At 36.2% G+C, this 16,610-nt stretch overlaps 1 protein-coding gene across 3 annotated transcripts in view; it reads right to left on the minus strand.

The window, feature by feature from the left end:
* Positions 1 to 16,610, minus strand: part of Cdc42bpa (CDC42 binding protein kinase alpha) — a 234,611-nt gene that overhangs the window by 180,899 nt on the left and 37,102 nt on the right. For all 3 annotated transcript variants that reach the window (XM_038349025.1, XM_038349027.1, XM_038349026.1), the window contains exon 2: positions 9,262 to 9,353. In XM_038349025.1, the coding sequence (XP_038204953.1) occupies positions 9,262 to 9,353 (92 nt within the window). The remainder of the gene's footprint in view (positions 1 to 9,261; positions 9,354 to 16,610) is intronic.

Genomic DNA, 16,610 nt, shown 5'->3' on the forward strand with positions numbered 1-16,610 from the left:
AGCCCCACATTGGAGCACCGGACTGAGTTCCCAAAGTTCTGATGAGGAGCGGATGGAGAGAGATCATGAGAAAGAAAGTCAGAACCATGAGGGATGCGTTCACCCACTGAGACGGCAGGACAGAACTAATGGGAGACCACCAAGTCCACTTGGAATGGGACTGATGGAACATGCGACCAAATCGGACTCTCTGAGGGTGGCTGATGGTGGAGGCTGACAGAGGAGCCAAGGACAATGGCGATGGGCTTGGTCTCTACGACATGGACGGGCTCTGTGTGAGCCTTGTCAGTTTGGTTGCTCACCTTCCTGGACCTGGGGGGTGTTGGGAGGACCTTGGACTCAACATAGTGTAGAGAACCCTGATGGCTGTTTGGCCTCAAGAGGGAGGGAGTGGGGGTGTGGGTGGAGGGGAGGGGAGGGAAGGGGGAGGAGGAGGGGAGGAGATGGCAATTTTTAATAAAAAATAAATAAACTGGAAAAAAAAAAAAGAAAAGGCTGCTACCAAACCATGCTTAACTCTGTTCTTTTTGTGTCTAGGATTCCTTTTTAAGCTTTCTCAGGTTTTTACATGGATTTAGTCAACCACGTTGGAGAGACAATTTGTTGTAATGAGGCCACTTATTTGTTTCCCGGCTGCCAGGAAGCTCAGATTCAAAATATATATTATATTTAAATATATATTATTTAAATCAATGATTGGCCCATTAGCTCTAGCTTCTTATTGGCTAACTCTTACATATTAACTGTTATTTGTTTAATTTGTTCTATTCTGGTTTGTTTTGGTTTATATTATTACTATTATTTAAATGCCTGTTTTCTAATTAGAGTCAGAAAGGTGTGGATTCAGATAGGAGGGAAGGTGGAGAGGATATAGAAGGAGTTGGGGAGGAGAATTGTAATCAGAACATATTGTGTAAAAAATCTGACTTCAATAAAATAGAAAAAATAAAATTTATAACTTTTATAATTTTTAATGATGGATATAAAATTTAAAATATATATACAGAGAATTAGACATGATTATAAAGTGCACAATGAATGAAAGCTAGATCAAGAAATACAGTCTTGCAGCAAATCAGAAATGCAGCTAGGTTGCACACTAACCCAGGAATACGCCTATATGCACAGCCCAGAAACACTTCTATGTGCACTACAACCCAGAAGTGTTCCTACGTGTGCTAAAACTCTACCGTCCCAAAAGAAAGTCATATCCTTGACTTTGGTGATATGTAGTCCTTTCTGTGTTGCTTCCTTCACCAAACATATTGTCAAGTTTTAGAACAAGGTTGGTTACTCTAGTCTCAAAGTGAACTGGGCACTGTATCCCTCTATCTAATAACCAACAAAGTTACAATGATTAAGAGAAATTGCAGATAAATTCACCTCAAACTGCAAGGTTCTTTTATATGACTTTCCTCTTCTATCTTCTGAGGCTAAAATATGTTAAATATTTCTACATATATATTTATTAGTGAATATATATATTCACTAATTATATTATATTATATTAGTGAATATATATATATATTTCTCTTATAGTTGTAGTATGTTTCATTACTATTTTAGGTTTATGTCATCTTAGGATAATATTGCTGTTTGGTGGGAGTTGCCTAACTCGTACAATACCCTGAGCAAAATGCCCAGCATAATAGGGGAAGTGTGTATATAGCACCACACTTGTAAACTGTGCAATTAATCGATGGCAATTCTTCCTAACTTTCACACTCATAGTATAAACAGTCCAATAAAAGTACAGATATTAATGGGATGTATTAATATGCAAAACATAACTGCATACATCTACAACAGATTTAAGTACAACTGCTAAAAGACAGGATTCAAGCCATAGGAAAGCTGACTAATAGCAGGAACCAAGTACAAGATATGAAATATTGCCTTACATAAAAGTCCATAATGATGAGCATCAAGAAGACATAGTTACTTTGAATGTGCACGTACCTCCTATAACAATTTTCAAAATCAGGGAATATATATAACTATAGGAGAGAAATAAACATACCTTTAGTCACTGACAGAACTAAACGATGATCAGTAAATCATGGAAAATCTTAATAACAACATTGATTATCTTAATAACAACATTGATTATCTCAATCACACTGCCATTGCTAAAACGCAGCAAGAAATAAATGTAGAATAAATATTATTTTAAGGACATGTGAAGTATTCATTAAAATAGTTCATATTCTGATAAAAAACAAATTATGAAATTATAGAAAAATCAAGAGTATATTATCTCACTGTATGTAACTCAAACAACCAAACTTTTAAAAGCAAAGAATAACCTCCTGAATGGAGGTTTAAATAGTATTTAGACATCAATAATAATATAAAATAATCTTTGGAGGCCAGGAGGTAATGGTGCAGGCCTTTAATCCTAGTACTCTGGAGGCAGAGGCAGATAGATCTCTATGAGTTCAAGGCCAGGCTGCTCTACAGAGTGAGTACCAGGACAGCCAGGGATACACAGAGAAACCCTGTTTTGAAAAAAAAAATAATGATAATAATAATCTTTGGGATGAACTTAATCACCATTATAAGCAGAATCTATGCTTCTGTGCTTAAACTGGAATGTAAAAGAAGCAAAGATCTAGATTTGTCTCTTGAGAAGGTAGAAGACAAATGAGTAAACTAAATCTAAAGAAAAGGGGAAGTCCTGCTCTGGCCTCTAAATACATGCACAGACATGCACATCTGCACATTCACATGCAATGCACACACAACATGCATATGAGTGCATGTGTATACACACATAGAGAGAAAACTCATACAGACAAAAGTAGCTTTGATATTTACTTGCATTGAAAAACCTCTAGTAAGACTCAAGGAAAAAGATAGCATGCACTATTATCGTGAAAGAAGGAACTTCACCTCAGACTCTGTAGACAGTAAAATTAATAAAAGGATATTTTAAACAATCTCATGATAACAAACTTGATAGTTTAAATGCTAGCAGACATAGTCCATGAAAAATAAATCATACCAAAGCTAACGCCAACTAAAACAGAAAAAACTAACTAACTCCATAACATTAAGTGTTAATCAACTATGAGTATTTAAAACCCAAGTACACACAGTTGCAACATTAAATTCCACCAAACATTTAAGGAAAAAGACAGTGCTGTACAAAGCCTTCAAACAATAGGGGGAAAAACACCCCCCCAACTCCTTACTTAAATACATCACAACCCTAATATCAATGCTTGAAAATGATAACAACAAAAAGTTATAGGTCAATGTTCTCCATGAACACACATGTAAAACTAACAAAATACTGATTAACTGAAGAGAAAAACATCTTGAAAGACAATCCATACCTAATTGATCCCATACCAGGAATTGCTTTAATAGTTGCAAAATCAAAGGCATTAATCCATGAATATAATTAGTAAAAAGAAATTTATCTAAAAAATTCTGTAATACAAAAGGTAATGTTGAAATTTGCATGGCAAACACATACACACACACTCTCTTCAACAAAAATCAATGCAGCAAGTACCACAGTACCTAACTTCAAGTACACTACAGAGCTGTCTTAGAGTTTCTATTGCTGCAGTGAAACACCATGACCAAAAAGAAAGTTGGGAAGGAAACGATTTATCCGGCTTACAGTTCCACATTGTAGTCCATCACTGGGGAAGTCAGGGCAGGAACTTAAGCAGGGCAGAAACCTGAAGGCAGGAGCTGCTACAGAAGCCATAGAGGGAACTGCTTACTGGCTTGCTTCTCATGACTTTCTCAGTCCGCTTTCCAATAAAATCCAGGACCACCATCCCAGGGATAACATCACCCACAATGGGCTGAGCCCTCACGCATCAATCACTAATTAAGAAAATGTTCTACAGCTGAACCTTATAGAGGCATTTTCTCAATTGAGGTTACCCGCTTTCAGATAACTCTACCTTGTGTCAAGCTGACAAAACTAGCCTGGTCAAGTGTCATACTTAACTATTAAAATAATATAGAGGAACCAGCACCAAACCTTTGCAGCTATAGCCATCTAATATTCTGCATAAATACCAAAATTTACTCTGGAGAAAAGTACAGTCTCTTCAACAAATGGTGCTAGGAATACTAGATATTCACGTGGAGAAAAACAAGACTGGATTTGTAATTCTCATCCTGCATAAAAAATCCATTACAAATGGGTCAAAGTCCTTAAGGTAATGTCTGAAGGAAAACTAGAAAAATACTTCAAAATATTGACACAGCCAAGGGTTTTGTGAATAAGACTCTTAACAGCTCATGAAATAATCTAAGTCATGACAGATGGGGCTGAATCAAGTCAAGATTCTGCACAGCAAAGGAAACATTACATACAAAGGGAAGGAGGGGAGTATTGTCAGCTATCAATCTGATGGGATTCATAACAAGAATATATAAAGAACTCAAAAAACTAAATACATATACACAAAAACACCAAATAATAAATTAATAAGTGGCTAAAAATCAAAATAGATCATTATAGTAAGTTAATAAAAGGGGAAATCCATACAACTATTTCAGTAGATGCACTGATTAATGATTAAAATTTTAAAACTCCAGAAACTAGTATTTAAACACATTTTTTAAACAGGACACATCTACCAAAGCACCTACAATTAGTATCCATATTTAACACTGAACACTGAATTATTAAAATCTTAAAAATACTTAATCCTAAATCCTTTTTAAAAAAATCCTTCACCCTAAATTTCAGTGGAGGGTAAGTATATCCATCTCATGACGTATGCACAACACTGCATTAGCCACCTAAGTAGCTGACATAAGAAGAGACAAGGAAATGGGATGTATAGTCTGGAAAGTTAAAAAAGAAACTGTTCTTCTCAAACACATTACCAAAACATGACATCAGGAAATAAAAGGCAGACATAAAAATCAATAGTACCTACATATCAGAAACATAATACTTGATATAAAAATTTTATAGGAATCTGCCATCAAATCAAAAAACATCAATACTTGGGAATAAATTGAACAAATGATGCATAATACCTACAATCTAAAATTTAAATAAATCAGACCTTAAGAAACAAGAAGGCTGAGAAAATGGCTCAGTGGGAAAGGTTCTAACCATGCAAGTATGAGGACCAGAGTTCAAATCACTAGGACCCAGGTAAAGTTGAGCTAAGAAGCAATCTGTGATCTCGGTGCTCCTATAGCCAGTAGGGAGGTGAAGACAGAACCCCTAGTAGCTCACAGTCTGCTAGTTGAGTATAGAAGCAGCGAAAAAAAAGAGACCTGGTCTCAAACAAGGAGGAAGGCAAGATTTGACACTGAGATTCAAACCTGTCTACACACACACACACACACACACACACACACACACACACACACACCACTACACAAGTGCTCCACCATACACACAGATTTTTTTTAAAAAGAAACTCCTTGTCTGTGAACTAGATTTAATAATATTAGATGTCAGTTTTCCTGAACTCTATCTCTATACACTCAATGGCTCAACTCCATCTAGCAGGCATGGATGGAAACTGAACATGCTGGTTCTAAATCGCAAACGCCCTAGAATTACTAACACAACCCTACACTCCCACGCTATTGACTGAATGCTCTAAACTTTTTAGTATAAAGTCAGGGGAATCAATTTTCTGTGCTGCTGGCACAAGCAAGACCAAGTGATAAACAGAACAGGCAGCACACAACACATACACACTTATAAAGCCAAGTGAATTTCTTTTCTTTATCTAAGTGCTAGCAAATTTGTTTCAATAAAAGCAAAGTATGTTTAAATAATACTTCAGAAAACAAAGAATAATCAATACCAATTGAATCACAGAAACAGATCTAAATGGGAAAGGTTTTTTAAAGATTACAGAAAGAATTTCTCTTTGTGGAGGGTGGACGGGGAGGAGGGTTGAGACAGGGTCTCATGTAGTCCAGGCTAGCCTCAAACTCACTAGGTATCCAAGAATGGTACTTAATTCTTGCCTCCCCCTTCCAAGTGTTGGGATTACAAGTGTACATCATCGTGCTTGCATTTTATAGGAAGAATTTCTAAAAAGATGAAAGTAGGTAGGATGATGGATTAGAACTTAAAAGCACTTACTGCTTTTGCAGAGCGCTGGTTCCAGTTCCCAGCACCCACATGGAGGTTCACAACCTTCAGTAACTCCAGTTTCAGAGATCCAACACCATCTTTTGACAATTTCAGGCACTATGGTGTACATACATACATGCAGACAAACCATTCACACAATTAAATGAAAAATAAATGTCTTTTTTAATGAAATAAAAATATTAATAATCTTCAGGTTAGTAAAAAATTCTTAAACACAAAAATCACTGATCATTACAGTTTAATTACTGAATTTAATTTTAATACAAGACCTACCTGGAAAAAGACAAACCCACTTTTTGTACATATATATCCATGAAATAATTTACATCCAGAATATATCAATAATATCCAACTCCTACCTCCCTAATCCAAAAATTTATCTTGTCCAAAGGATATCCACATGATATGATACAAAAAGTTACTGAATTTTAATGACTTAACAGGAAATGCAAAATGGAGTCACAATGAACACCACTACACACCTACCAAAAATGGCTTACGTTAGGAAAATGAGACTAGTGAGAAAGTGAGATGAGAGAGTATAAGTGTGACTCAGTACTTAGAAAATTATTTGGTACTGTCTACTAAAGCTAACTATGCCTACCCTAGGACACGGGAATTTCACTCCTAGGTTTATACAAAATATAAATGAATGCTTATATGTCACCAAAGATGTAAGTAAGAATGTTTCTGACAGCAATATTCTGAATAGCCAAAAACCATAAGTAATTTTTGTAATCAACAATGCTATTATAAATGAAAAACATATGACATATAATGTGGGATTCCCCTCTGCATGCTATGAATATGTTTTACTGCCATTGGTTAATAAGGAAGTTGCTTTTGGCCAATGGCTTCACAGAATATAGCCAGGCTGGAAAAGATATATAGAGAGAGTAGGCAGAGTCAGAGAGAATCCATGTAGCTGCAGAAGAAAGATGCCTGTTGAAGTCCACCAGAACCTTCCTGGTAGGCTGCGACCTCGTGGTGATGCACAGATTAATAGAGATAGGTTAATTTAAGATGTAAGAGTTAGCTGGAAATATGCATAAGCTATTGGCCAAGCAGTAATTTAATTAATACAGTTTCTATGCAATTATTTTGGGTCTGGGTGGCTGGAAATGAACGAGCAGACTCCATCAACAGGCATAGTCATACAAAGAAATATGGTGAGCTAGTTAGTGGAAAACTAGAATATGGAGCCAGTATGACAGCTCAATGGGTAAAGGCATTTTCTGCCAATCCTGATGATCTGAGTTTAGTTTCTAGAACCCACATGGTGGAAAGTGAGAAATGACTCTACAGTTGCCCTCTGACCTCCACATGTCCACATGCATGCCATGGCACATCCACACACATACATGCATGCATATGCACACATACAGAGCAGAGACACACACAAATAAAGACATAAAAGTTAAAGAACAGACAAAAAGAAAAACAAGGGTGTGACAGATAAGTATAACCTAATAAATTCCAATCATATAATATATGCTATCTGATCACTTTATAGCTCAAAAGCAAAAACAGAGTCAGAAAATCCTCAAGGCACTTAGAAACAGAAGAACTTCTAAAGTCACAGATAAAACAGAACAAACTGAACTGTAAACCACACTGGGAACTGGAGTGGACAACAGTGGAGCATGACAGCACTGCTCGGAGGAAACAGCCTGATGCACATTTTAAAAGAAGAAACCAATATTCTAAATTGTTTACATCAGTAAATTAGAAAAATGGACAATAGGTTAATACCAAAGAAAATAAATTATTGAAGAGTGGGAATTTAATCTACAACAGCAAAACTAACTAAAGAAGCTAAAAGTCAACTCATTGAAAAACAAAGAAAACTGACCAACTCCCTAACAAGACTAAGAATTAAGAATGAGATCAACCAGTGATCATATGAATCAGTAACTTCTAAAAGTTACATGAGGTGAACAAACCGACACATAATTTTTTAAAACTCCATTGTAAAAATTAAATATAATGACTATCTCAGTCAAACTCCAGGCTCAGAAGGCTTCACCTGTGAAACATGAGAAGCATGTAAAGAAAATGGCAACCACTCCAGAAGCTTGCAGAAAGCAGTGAGAGAAAACACTCCTCCCAAGAGACCAGCAGCACCAAAACCCCAAAATCTGATAGAGGTATTAGAAGAAAATAACAGGCCAATTTCTGTTAAAAAAATTCGTGAAAAAATTAAATACACACATATTTTTAAAGCATGCCAAATCAACTGATGCAAAGAACAATAATACTTTAGATATTATAATACTTATAGATAAATGGAATCATTTAATAAAATTAGTTTAACATTTGAAATTAACAAGTGGAGCTCAACACATTAATTAATTAAAGGAGAAAACTGACTGGTGTCTCAACTGATACGATGAAGCATTTTATTAATACTCAACACATTTCATTATTTTAAAAGTAAAATTAATACAATTACTGGCCATGAGGTTAATAAATAAAATTCAGGTAATTGCAATATTTGTATTTTCAACAATTAGAAAATGAAACAAAGCCATTTTAATTAAAATAACCTCAGGAATACCAGACATCTAGTAAACCAGCTAAAAGATGTGGAATCCTTTGTACTAAATGAAGTTACAATCTTATAAAGTCCTAAATAAAGGAGACATATATTATGTATATGTATTAGCTGACTCAATCTTAAAATTTCAATTAATTATTAACTCATCTCCAGTTTTAATGAGATCCTATCCCAAACTTCAGATCTCTCTAGTTACCTGCTTCCTCTCTTCCCCCCCACCTGTGTGTGTGTCTGTGTCTGTGTGTTTGTGTGTCTGTGTGTGTGTGTGTGTGCATGTGTGAAAACAAGATTCTAAAATAATATGAAAACACAAGGAAGGAAAGACAGGATCAGGAGGAAGAAACTCTACCAGACACACCAAGACTTCTTAGGAGATGAGGTAACATGAGATAGTGTGGCCTTGTCACAAGAAGGAAACAGACTAGAAACAAAATTCAGTACACATGAAAATGTGAAGCATCATAGAAAGCAATCCATGCAAAATGCTTTATTCACAACTTTAATCTATTTTCTGATAAGTCATATCAATTATAACAGCAAATAGATATCGCTCACCATTGTATTCTAAAACAATTAGCAAACATTCTATAAAATCATCTCTTACCTCCCCAAAGGCTCCTCGACCAATCACCTTTAATATTTCAAAGTCCTCTCTGTGTAATCGCATTTGTTTCACTTTAGAAGTAAATGGTTTAGCTGAAACAAAAAAAAAATCAGTTACTTTCTTAATGAAATGTGATGCAAATTAGATGTACAACAGATGAGCATTTCTTAAACAATAAAAATTCAAATTATAATTAAGAACTAAACCAAAGCATTAGAGCAAAAACAAAAGTTCAACTAATCATAGTAAGATGATAAACATGTATGTACCCAATAATAAAACCTCAAAATGCATAAAGCCAAAACAGAATAAGCACAGTTTCCTGGAAAGACATTTTATTTCAAAACTCTGTGTAACTGACACCTCAAACAGACCCTAAAATAACAATATATTTAAATAACAAACATACACATATAGCACTGTAACTGCTGGACAATATTATCTTCAAACACATTCAATTCTATAGATTTTGGTAATATCAAGTCATAAAACAACTGCCAAAAAAATTCAAAATTCAAAACATGAAAGCCAAATCATATTATATCATGCAATTAACCATAAAGCAATAAAAAATAAACAGTGCTTACAAAAAATTAATAAAAAAAACAAGCCTGAAATAGTCTACTTTTAAAAGGGTAGGTTCCAGAACACAGAACCAGCCTGCACAGCACAGTAAGACCTGTCTGTGCCCCACACACACCAATAGAATTCAAAACATAAAGAGAAAGCAAAGTGATTTAAATTGCTTAAATTGAAAATAAGCACATAATAGAAAGTCTTGGAACTGGCCTTAATGTCTAAGAACCCGTACTGCCCTTCCATAAGACTCAAACTTATATCCCACCATCCAAGCTAGGCAGCTCACAACTGCCTGTAATTCCAGCTCCAGGAGAATCAAATGCTTCTGGACTTTGAAGGCACTAGCATTCTTAAGCACACACCCACAAACAGATATACACACAGGAATTCACAAAATAATTTTTTAAGTAAGGGCTTAAAAAGTTATTAAAAGTGAATTTTTAAAAATACCACAAATAAGAAATTAGACAAAATTACAATATTACTGAGATTATGGTATGGGAGGTACTTCTATGTGCTGCTTTTATTGGTTAATGAATAAAGAACTGCTTTGAGCCAAAGGCAGGGAAAAACAGAACTAGGCGGGGAAAGCTAGGCTGTATGCTGGGAGAAAGAAGGGCAGAGTCAGAGAGAAGCCACGGAGCAATTGGAAATACATGTCGGGAACTTTTACCCAGTAAGCCACAGCCATGTGGTGATATACAGATTAATAGAAATTGGTTAAATTCATATGTAAGAGTTAGCCAATAAGAAGCTAGAGCTAATGGGCCAAGCAGTGATTTGATTAATACAGTTTCTGTGTGATTGTTTCGGGGCTGAGCAGCTGGGAACAAACAAGCAACCTCCCTCTAACAAGATTAACAAAATTGTCATAAGCAACCTGTGTTGCCAAATTTATTGTGACAAACTGTCCTTACAGAGTAGCTAATTGGTTTTCAAAACTGAAAGTGTAAACCATTGAATAAATAAATTAAATAAGTATGTTAGGCTTCCACAAAGAAACCAATAGTTAACACCTTTACAAGTTCTAGTAAAAAAAAATGTACAAGCCATGACACACTCTGAAGGCACAGAAGAAATCACTGGCACACAGGTATCTCCCAGGAACAAGAAAATATACAGTATCCAAAATGGAGCTTTCTAATTATCATTCTTCCAGAAGACTCATGGCCCTGGAGAAATAGTTACAACTAGCACCATGCAGAAGAAAGCGGTGACTCCAAGTGGGGAGCAGTAGCAAGCAATACAACATCACTGTGGACCCTGCACCTGCCCAAGGCAAACCAACGGACTCCTGAGGGAACAAGACTACAAGACAAGTGACTTGTGGAATAACAAGTTTCAAAATAGAACAATGAAAGATGAAAGATGACGCCTGCTGTTCCTAATGAGACAAGCAACTAAATGCAGGGAATAACTACAGACTGGATTCTGAATCAAAACATTAAAAATGGAGGTTGCTGTAAGTATATTATTGGGACAATAGTTAAATTTCAACATTGGATGAAGAATAAACAAAATTATTATACCAGATAAAATGGCTCAGTGGGCAAGGGCACTCTTCACCAAGCCTGACAACTGAGTTCAATCCCCAGAAACCACATTGTGGAAAGAGAGAACAGACTCCAGCAAGTTGTCCTCAGACTCCACACAAGTCACTATGGCACATAAATGGAGCATGTGTGTACACACACACACACACACACACAGACACACACACACACACAAACTGAATGTAATTTTTAATTTTTTTTCCGAGACAAGGTTTCTCTGTAGCTTTGGAGCCTGTCCTGGAACTCGCTCTGACCTCGAACTCACAGAGATCCACCAGCCTCTGCCTCCTGAGTGCTGGAATTAAAGGTGTATGCCACCACTGCCCAGCATAATTTTTAAAATTTTTAATTATTACAAAGTTAAGTGTTAAGTTGATAATTATACTACACAGTAATGGAAGACAGTATCTTTATTCTAGGGAACTAGGTGAAAAACTATGTAAAATTACAGAGTCTGAATATAAATAATTTATCCTTAGAAAGTTCAGCCAAAATAATGTATTCATGTTTGTGAACAGAGAGAATAAAGAGCAGCACAAATACGACACAATGTCCAAAACCAAAGCCAAACAGATAAATATAGAAAAGTATATGGAAGTTCATTAAGCTGTTTTTGCAACTTTTAACCCCTCAATTTTTTTAAGAAGTCTATAGTTGCTTTACCTGACAAACATATATACTGTTTGCAATGGCATGTAAATAGTCATTTTGTGGGACATTCCTTCAAAGGGATATTATTCATATGCACAAAAGAAATGAAGGATCGAGTCACAGACAGATATGAAGGACTCTGCAATGCATACTGTTGAGTCTAAGACTGATTTCAACAACACATCCTGCTCACAAATCTTCAGTAGATAATAATACATTATCATGGTAATTTTCAAAATATAAAGTTTTAAAATAAGACTCAACACTTATAAAAAGTAAAGAAAGTATTAAGAAATCAAACATACGTGTGAGGAATAAAAATCTGAAATATCAAATAATAGAAAAATTCAAATTCGCTGCTCATGCAGTTACAAAATATCACAGTTAATGGAGAAAAAATTCCCCAAGATCAGAAACATGGAAAGAATGCCTGGCTTTGGACACTTCTATTCAGAATGAGAGTACAAGTTAAAGGCTGAGCAAGTAAATCAGAAAAAAAATGAATAAATAATGGAAGTTATCTAAACAGAACAGGAGAAAATGTTCGCAGGAGACATGGAAACACTACAGAATACGTACAAAAGTGAAAAGTAAATACAGGAATTCAGCAAAGCTATAGGATATAAAATCAATACATAAAAGTCAGCTGCATTCCATACTTTACATGATCCCATTTTAACAAAATAGACAAACCCATAAACAAAACAGTAAGTTAGTTGCTGCTTAGGAGCTAATGCTATTTATATGACAACTAATGGATGTAGGATTTTCTTAGTATGTGGTAAAAAAAAATTAAAAAGCCTAAAATTGAGCTGTGGTGATAATAACACAACCACCGTAAACACATTAAACTGTATACTTCAAATCAGTGGATTCTGTCAAATCTAAATGTAAATCTCATTAAAACTACTTTAACAATCAGTTTGTAAAGGCAGGCTAGCGGGACAAGCCTGCATAACTACACAGAGGGCTGAGGACCAGAAGCCTAAGGCTTGCCTGGGCTATAGACTGAGTTCAAGCCAGCCTGGACAACTTAAACTTTGACTCAAGAAGTAAGGTGAAGAGTGCGTTTACCCACTGAGACGGTGGGACAGATCTAACGGGAGACCACCAAGTCCAGTTGGAATGGGACTGATGGAACAGGGGACCAAACCGGACTCTCTGAATGTGGCTGACGGTGGAGGAGACTGAGAAACCAAGGACAATGGCAATGAGCATGAAATCTACAGCATGGACGGGCTCACTGTGAGCCTTGTCAGTTTGGTTGCTCACCTTCCTGGACTTAGGGGGAGCTGGGAGGACCTTGGACTTAACATAGTGAAGGGAACCCTGATGGCTCTTTGTCTCGGAGAGGGGCGGAGTGGGGGTATGGGTGGAAGGGAGGGGAGGGAAGGGGGAGGAGGCGGGGAGGAGATGGAAATTTTTAATAAAAAAATGAGGGGAAAAAAGACCAAAAAAAGAAGTAAGAGGATGAATGGAGATTTTCTACATGTTTGCAATAAACAATTAGAAAATATTTAAGTTACATTTGCAATGAAATAAAAAGCAATAAAGCAGTCAAGTGTGGTGGTATATATCTTTAATCACAGCGTTAGGTAGGCAGAAGTGGGCTGGTCACTCTGAGTTTGAGGCTAGCCATGATTATATATAAGAGAGGTTCAAGTCAACCATGTTTACATAGTGGGAACCTGTCTTAAACAAGCAAAAACAATAAATTAATTAGAAATAAATTTAACAAAAAATATGAAACACTTAAATACTGAAAAGTGTAAAATGTTGTTTAAAAATTAAATGCAGCCTGAATGAATGGAAAGACAGTCCATATTCTGAATTGAAAAGATTTAATACTGCTAAGATGCAATACACCCAAGCAACTAACTGAGTCAGGACAATACTTACAACGCAATAATGGCACTTTTAGTAAAAACAGAAAAATCTATTCTAAAATCTATGAAATCTCAATGTAGACTGATAGCCAAAACAATCTGTAAATGAGAGAAACCTCACATCATAATATTAAAACTCACTACAAAACTACAATAGTCAAAAGAGTATGGTGCTGGTATAAAGACAGTGCCAGGACAATCCAAAGAGAAAAAGAAAGTCAATATATTTGAGCATATACATGCATTAATAACATTTCAAAATAATGTAAATGATGGTTGAAGATACATGACATTAACCTCTGACCTCCATGTGCACCTGCACACATACATGCACAAGCATAAACACGCATGCACACATCCGTGCTCTCTCTCTCTCTCTCTCTCTCTCTCTCTCTCTCTCTCTCTCTCTCTCTCTCTCTCACACACACACACACACACACAAAATGAACTTAGGTCCTTACTGTGTATTATACACAAAACTAAATTGAAATAAATCAAAGACCTAAAATGAAATAATATGGAATTGGGTGAGTGGGGAGAGGAAGAGGATCTGAGAGGAGTTGGAAGATGGGAAAGTATGATCAGAATACACTGCATGAAATAAATTTCAATTAAAAAAATTTAAAGCTGAAACTATAAAAGTCTTAGAAGAAAACACATGGGAAAATCTGTATGACAACAGATATGACAATAATTTCTTATATAAAAAACAAAATAGCTGTACCAGGAGATCCATCAGGAGGGGTAGGTGTGTGCCCGACCGCCAGCTGGATGCCCCAGGAACAGAGCACAGGCACCCTCCAATCCCCTAAAACTTTCTGGCCATTCAGCGGGGCTTCTCCCTGGCTACTGCCTTTCTCTACTTATCCCATCCTAGCTTTCCCCTCAAGCTCTTCTTTCCATCTGCAGGGACCTTAGATCCACCACCACAGCCTACTTCAGGGTGGAGAGGATCTGAGAGCCAACTCCAGAGCTGAGGGGACATAAGAGAGGGCAAACCAAGAAAAACTCCCAAGTACACAGTTACCCCACCCGCAGCAAAGATCAGACCAAGCCGCCAAGACTCTCTGAACAGCATTTAAAGAGATGGGCAGGAGCCAATGCAAGAATTCCTCCAACAATCTGAAAAGCAACATAATAACACCAGAATCCAGCGAACATACAACAGAAGACTTGAACACCCTAATCCAGAAGAAGTAGAAGAAACAAAACATAACATTATGAAAGTGTTAGAGACCATTAAACAGAATGTGGAAAACTCCTTTAAAGAAATGGATGAGAAGACTAACAAAAAGTTAGAAAAAATGAATAAATCCCTCAAAGATACCTAAGGAAACCAAGAAAAAGCAATCAAACAGGTAATGGAAACAGTTCAAGACTTGAAAACTGAAGTGGAGGCAATGAAGAAAACACAAACCGAGAGATGGAAGGATATGGAAAATCTGGGTAAACAAACAGAAACTACAGAGACAAGTATAACCAACAGAATACAAGAGATAGAAGAAAGAATCTCAGATGCTGAAGATACTATAGAGAAAATAAACACACTAATCAAAGAAAACAGCAAATCTAACAAATTCTTAACACAAAACATCCAGGAAATCTGGGACACCATGAAAAGCCCAAACCTAAGTATAATAGGAGTATAAGAAGGAGAAGAATTACAGCTCAAAGGCCCAGAAAATATATTTAACAAAATTATACAAGAAAACTTTTCCAACCTAAAGAAGGATATTCCTATGAAGATACAAGAAGCGTACAGAACACCGAATAGACTGGATCAAAAAAACAAAACAAAACAAAAACCATCCCCTCGCCACATAATAATCAAAACACAAAACATACAGAATAAAGAAAGAATATTAAGAGCTGCAAAGGAAAAAGGTCAAGTAACATATAAAGGTAAACCTATCAGAATTACACCTGACTTCTCTATGGAAACCATGAAAGTCAGAAGGTCTTGGATAGATGTGTTACAGACACTAAGAGACCATGGATGCAAGCCCAGACTACTATACCCAGACAAGCATTCTTTTACCATCAATGGAGAAAAAAAAATATTCCAGGATAAAAACAAATTTAAACAATACATAGCCACAAACCCAGCCTTACAAAAAGTAATAGAAGGAAAATCACAACCCAAGGAAGCCAACAACACCCACAATAACTCAGACATCTAACAACCCTCCACTAGCACAACTAACTCAAAGAAGGGAAACACACAAACTCTACCACCAAAAAAATAAAATAAAATAAAATAAATAACTGGAGTTAACAACCACTGGTCCTTAATATCACTTAATATCAATTGACTCAATTCACCTATAAAAAAAGCACAGGTTGGGGCTGGAGAGATGGCTCAGCGGTTAAGAGCATTGCCTGCTCTTCCAAAGGTCCTGAGTTCAATTCCCAGCAACCACATGGTGACTCACAACCATCTGTAATGAGGTCTGGTGCCCTTTTCTGGCATGCAAGCATACACACAGACAGAACATTGTATACATAGTAAATAAATATTTTTTTAAAAAAGAATAGCTTTTCAAAAAGAGCACAGGTTAAGAGAATGGACATGAAAACAGGATCCAACATTCTGCTGTTTACAAGAAACAAACCTCAACCACAAAGACAGACATTACCTCAGAGTAAAGGGTTGGGAAAAGGATTTGCAATCAAACGGACG

The sequence above is a fragment of the Arvicola amphibius genome, chromosome 12, assembly GCF_903992535.2.
Source record: "Arvicola amphibius chromosome 12, mArvAmp1.2, whole genome shotgun sequence".
Classification (NCBI taxonomy): Eukaryota; Metazoa; Chordata; class Mammalia; order Rodentia; family Cricetidae; genus Arvicola; species Arvicola amphibius.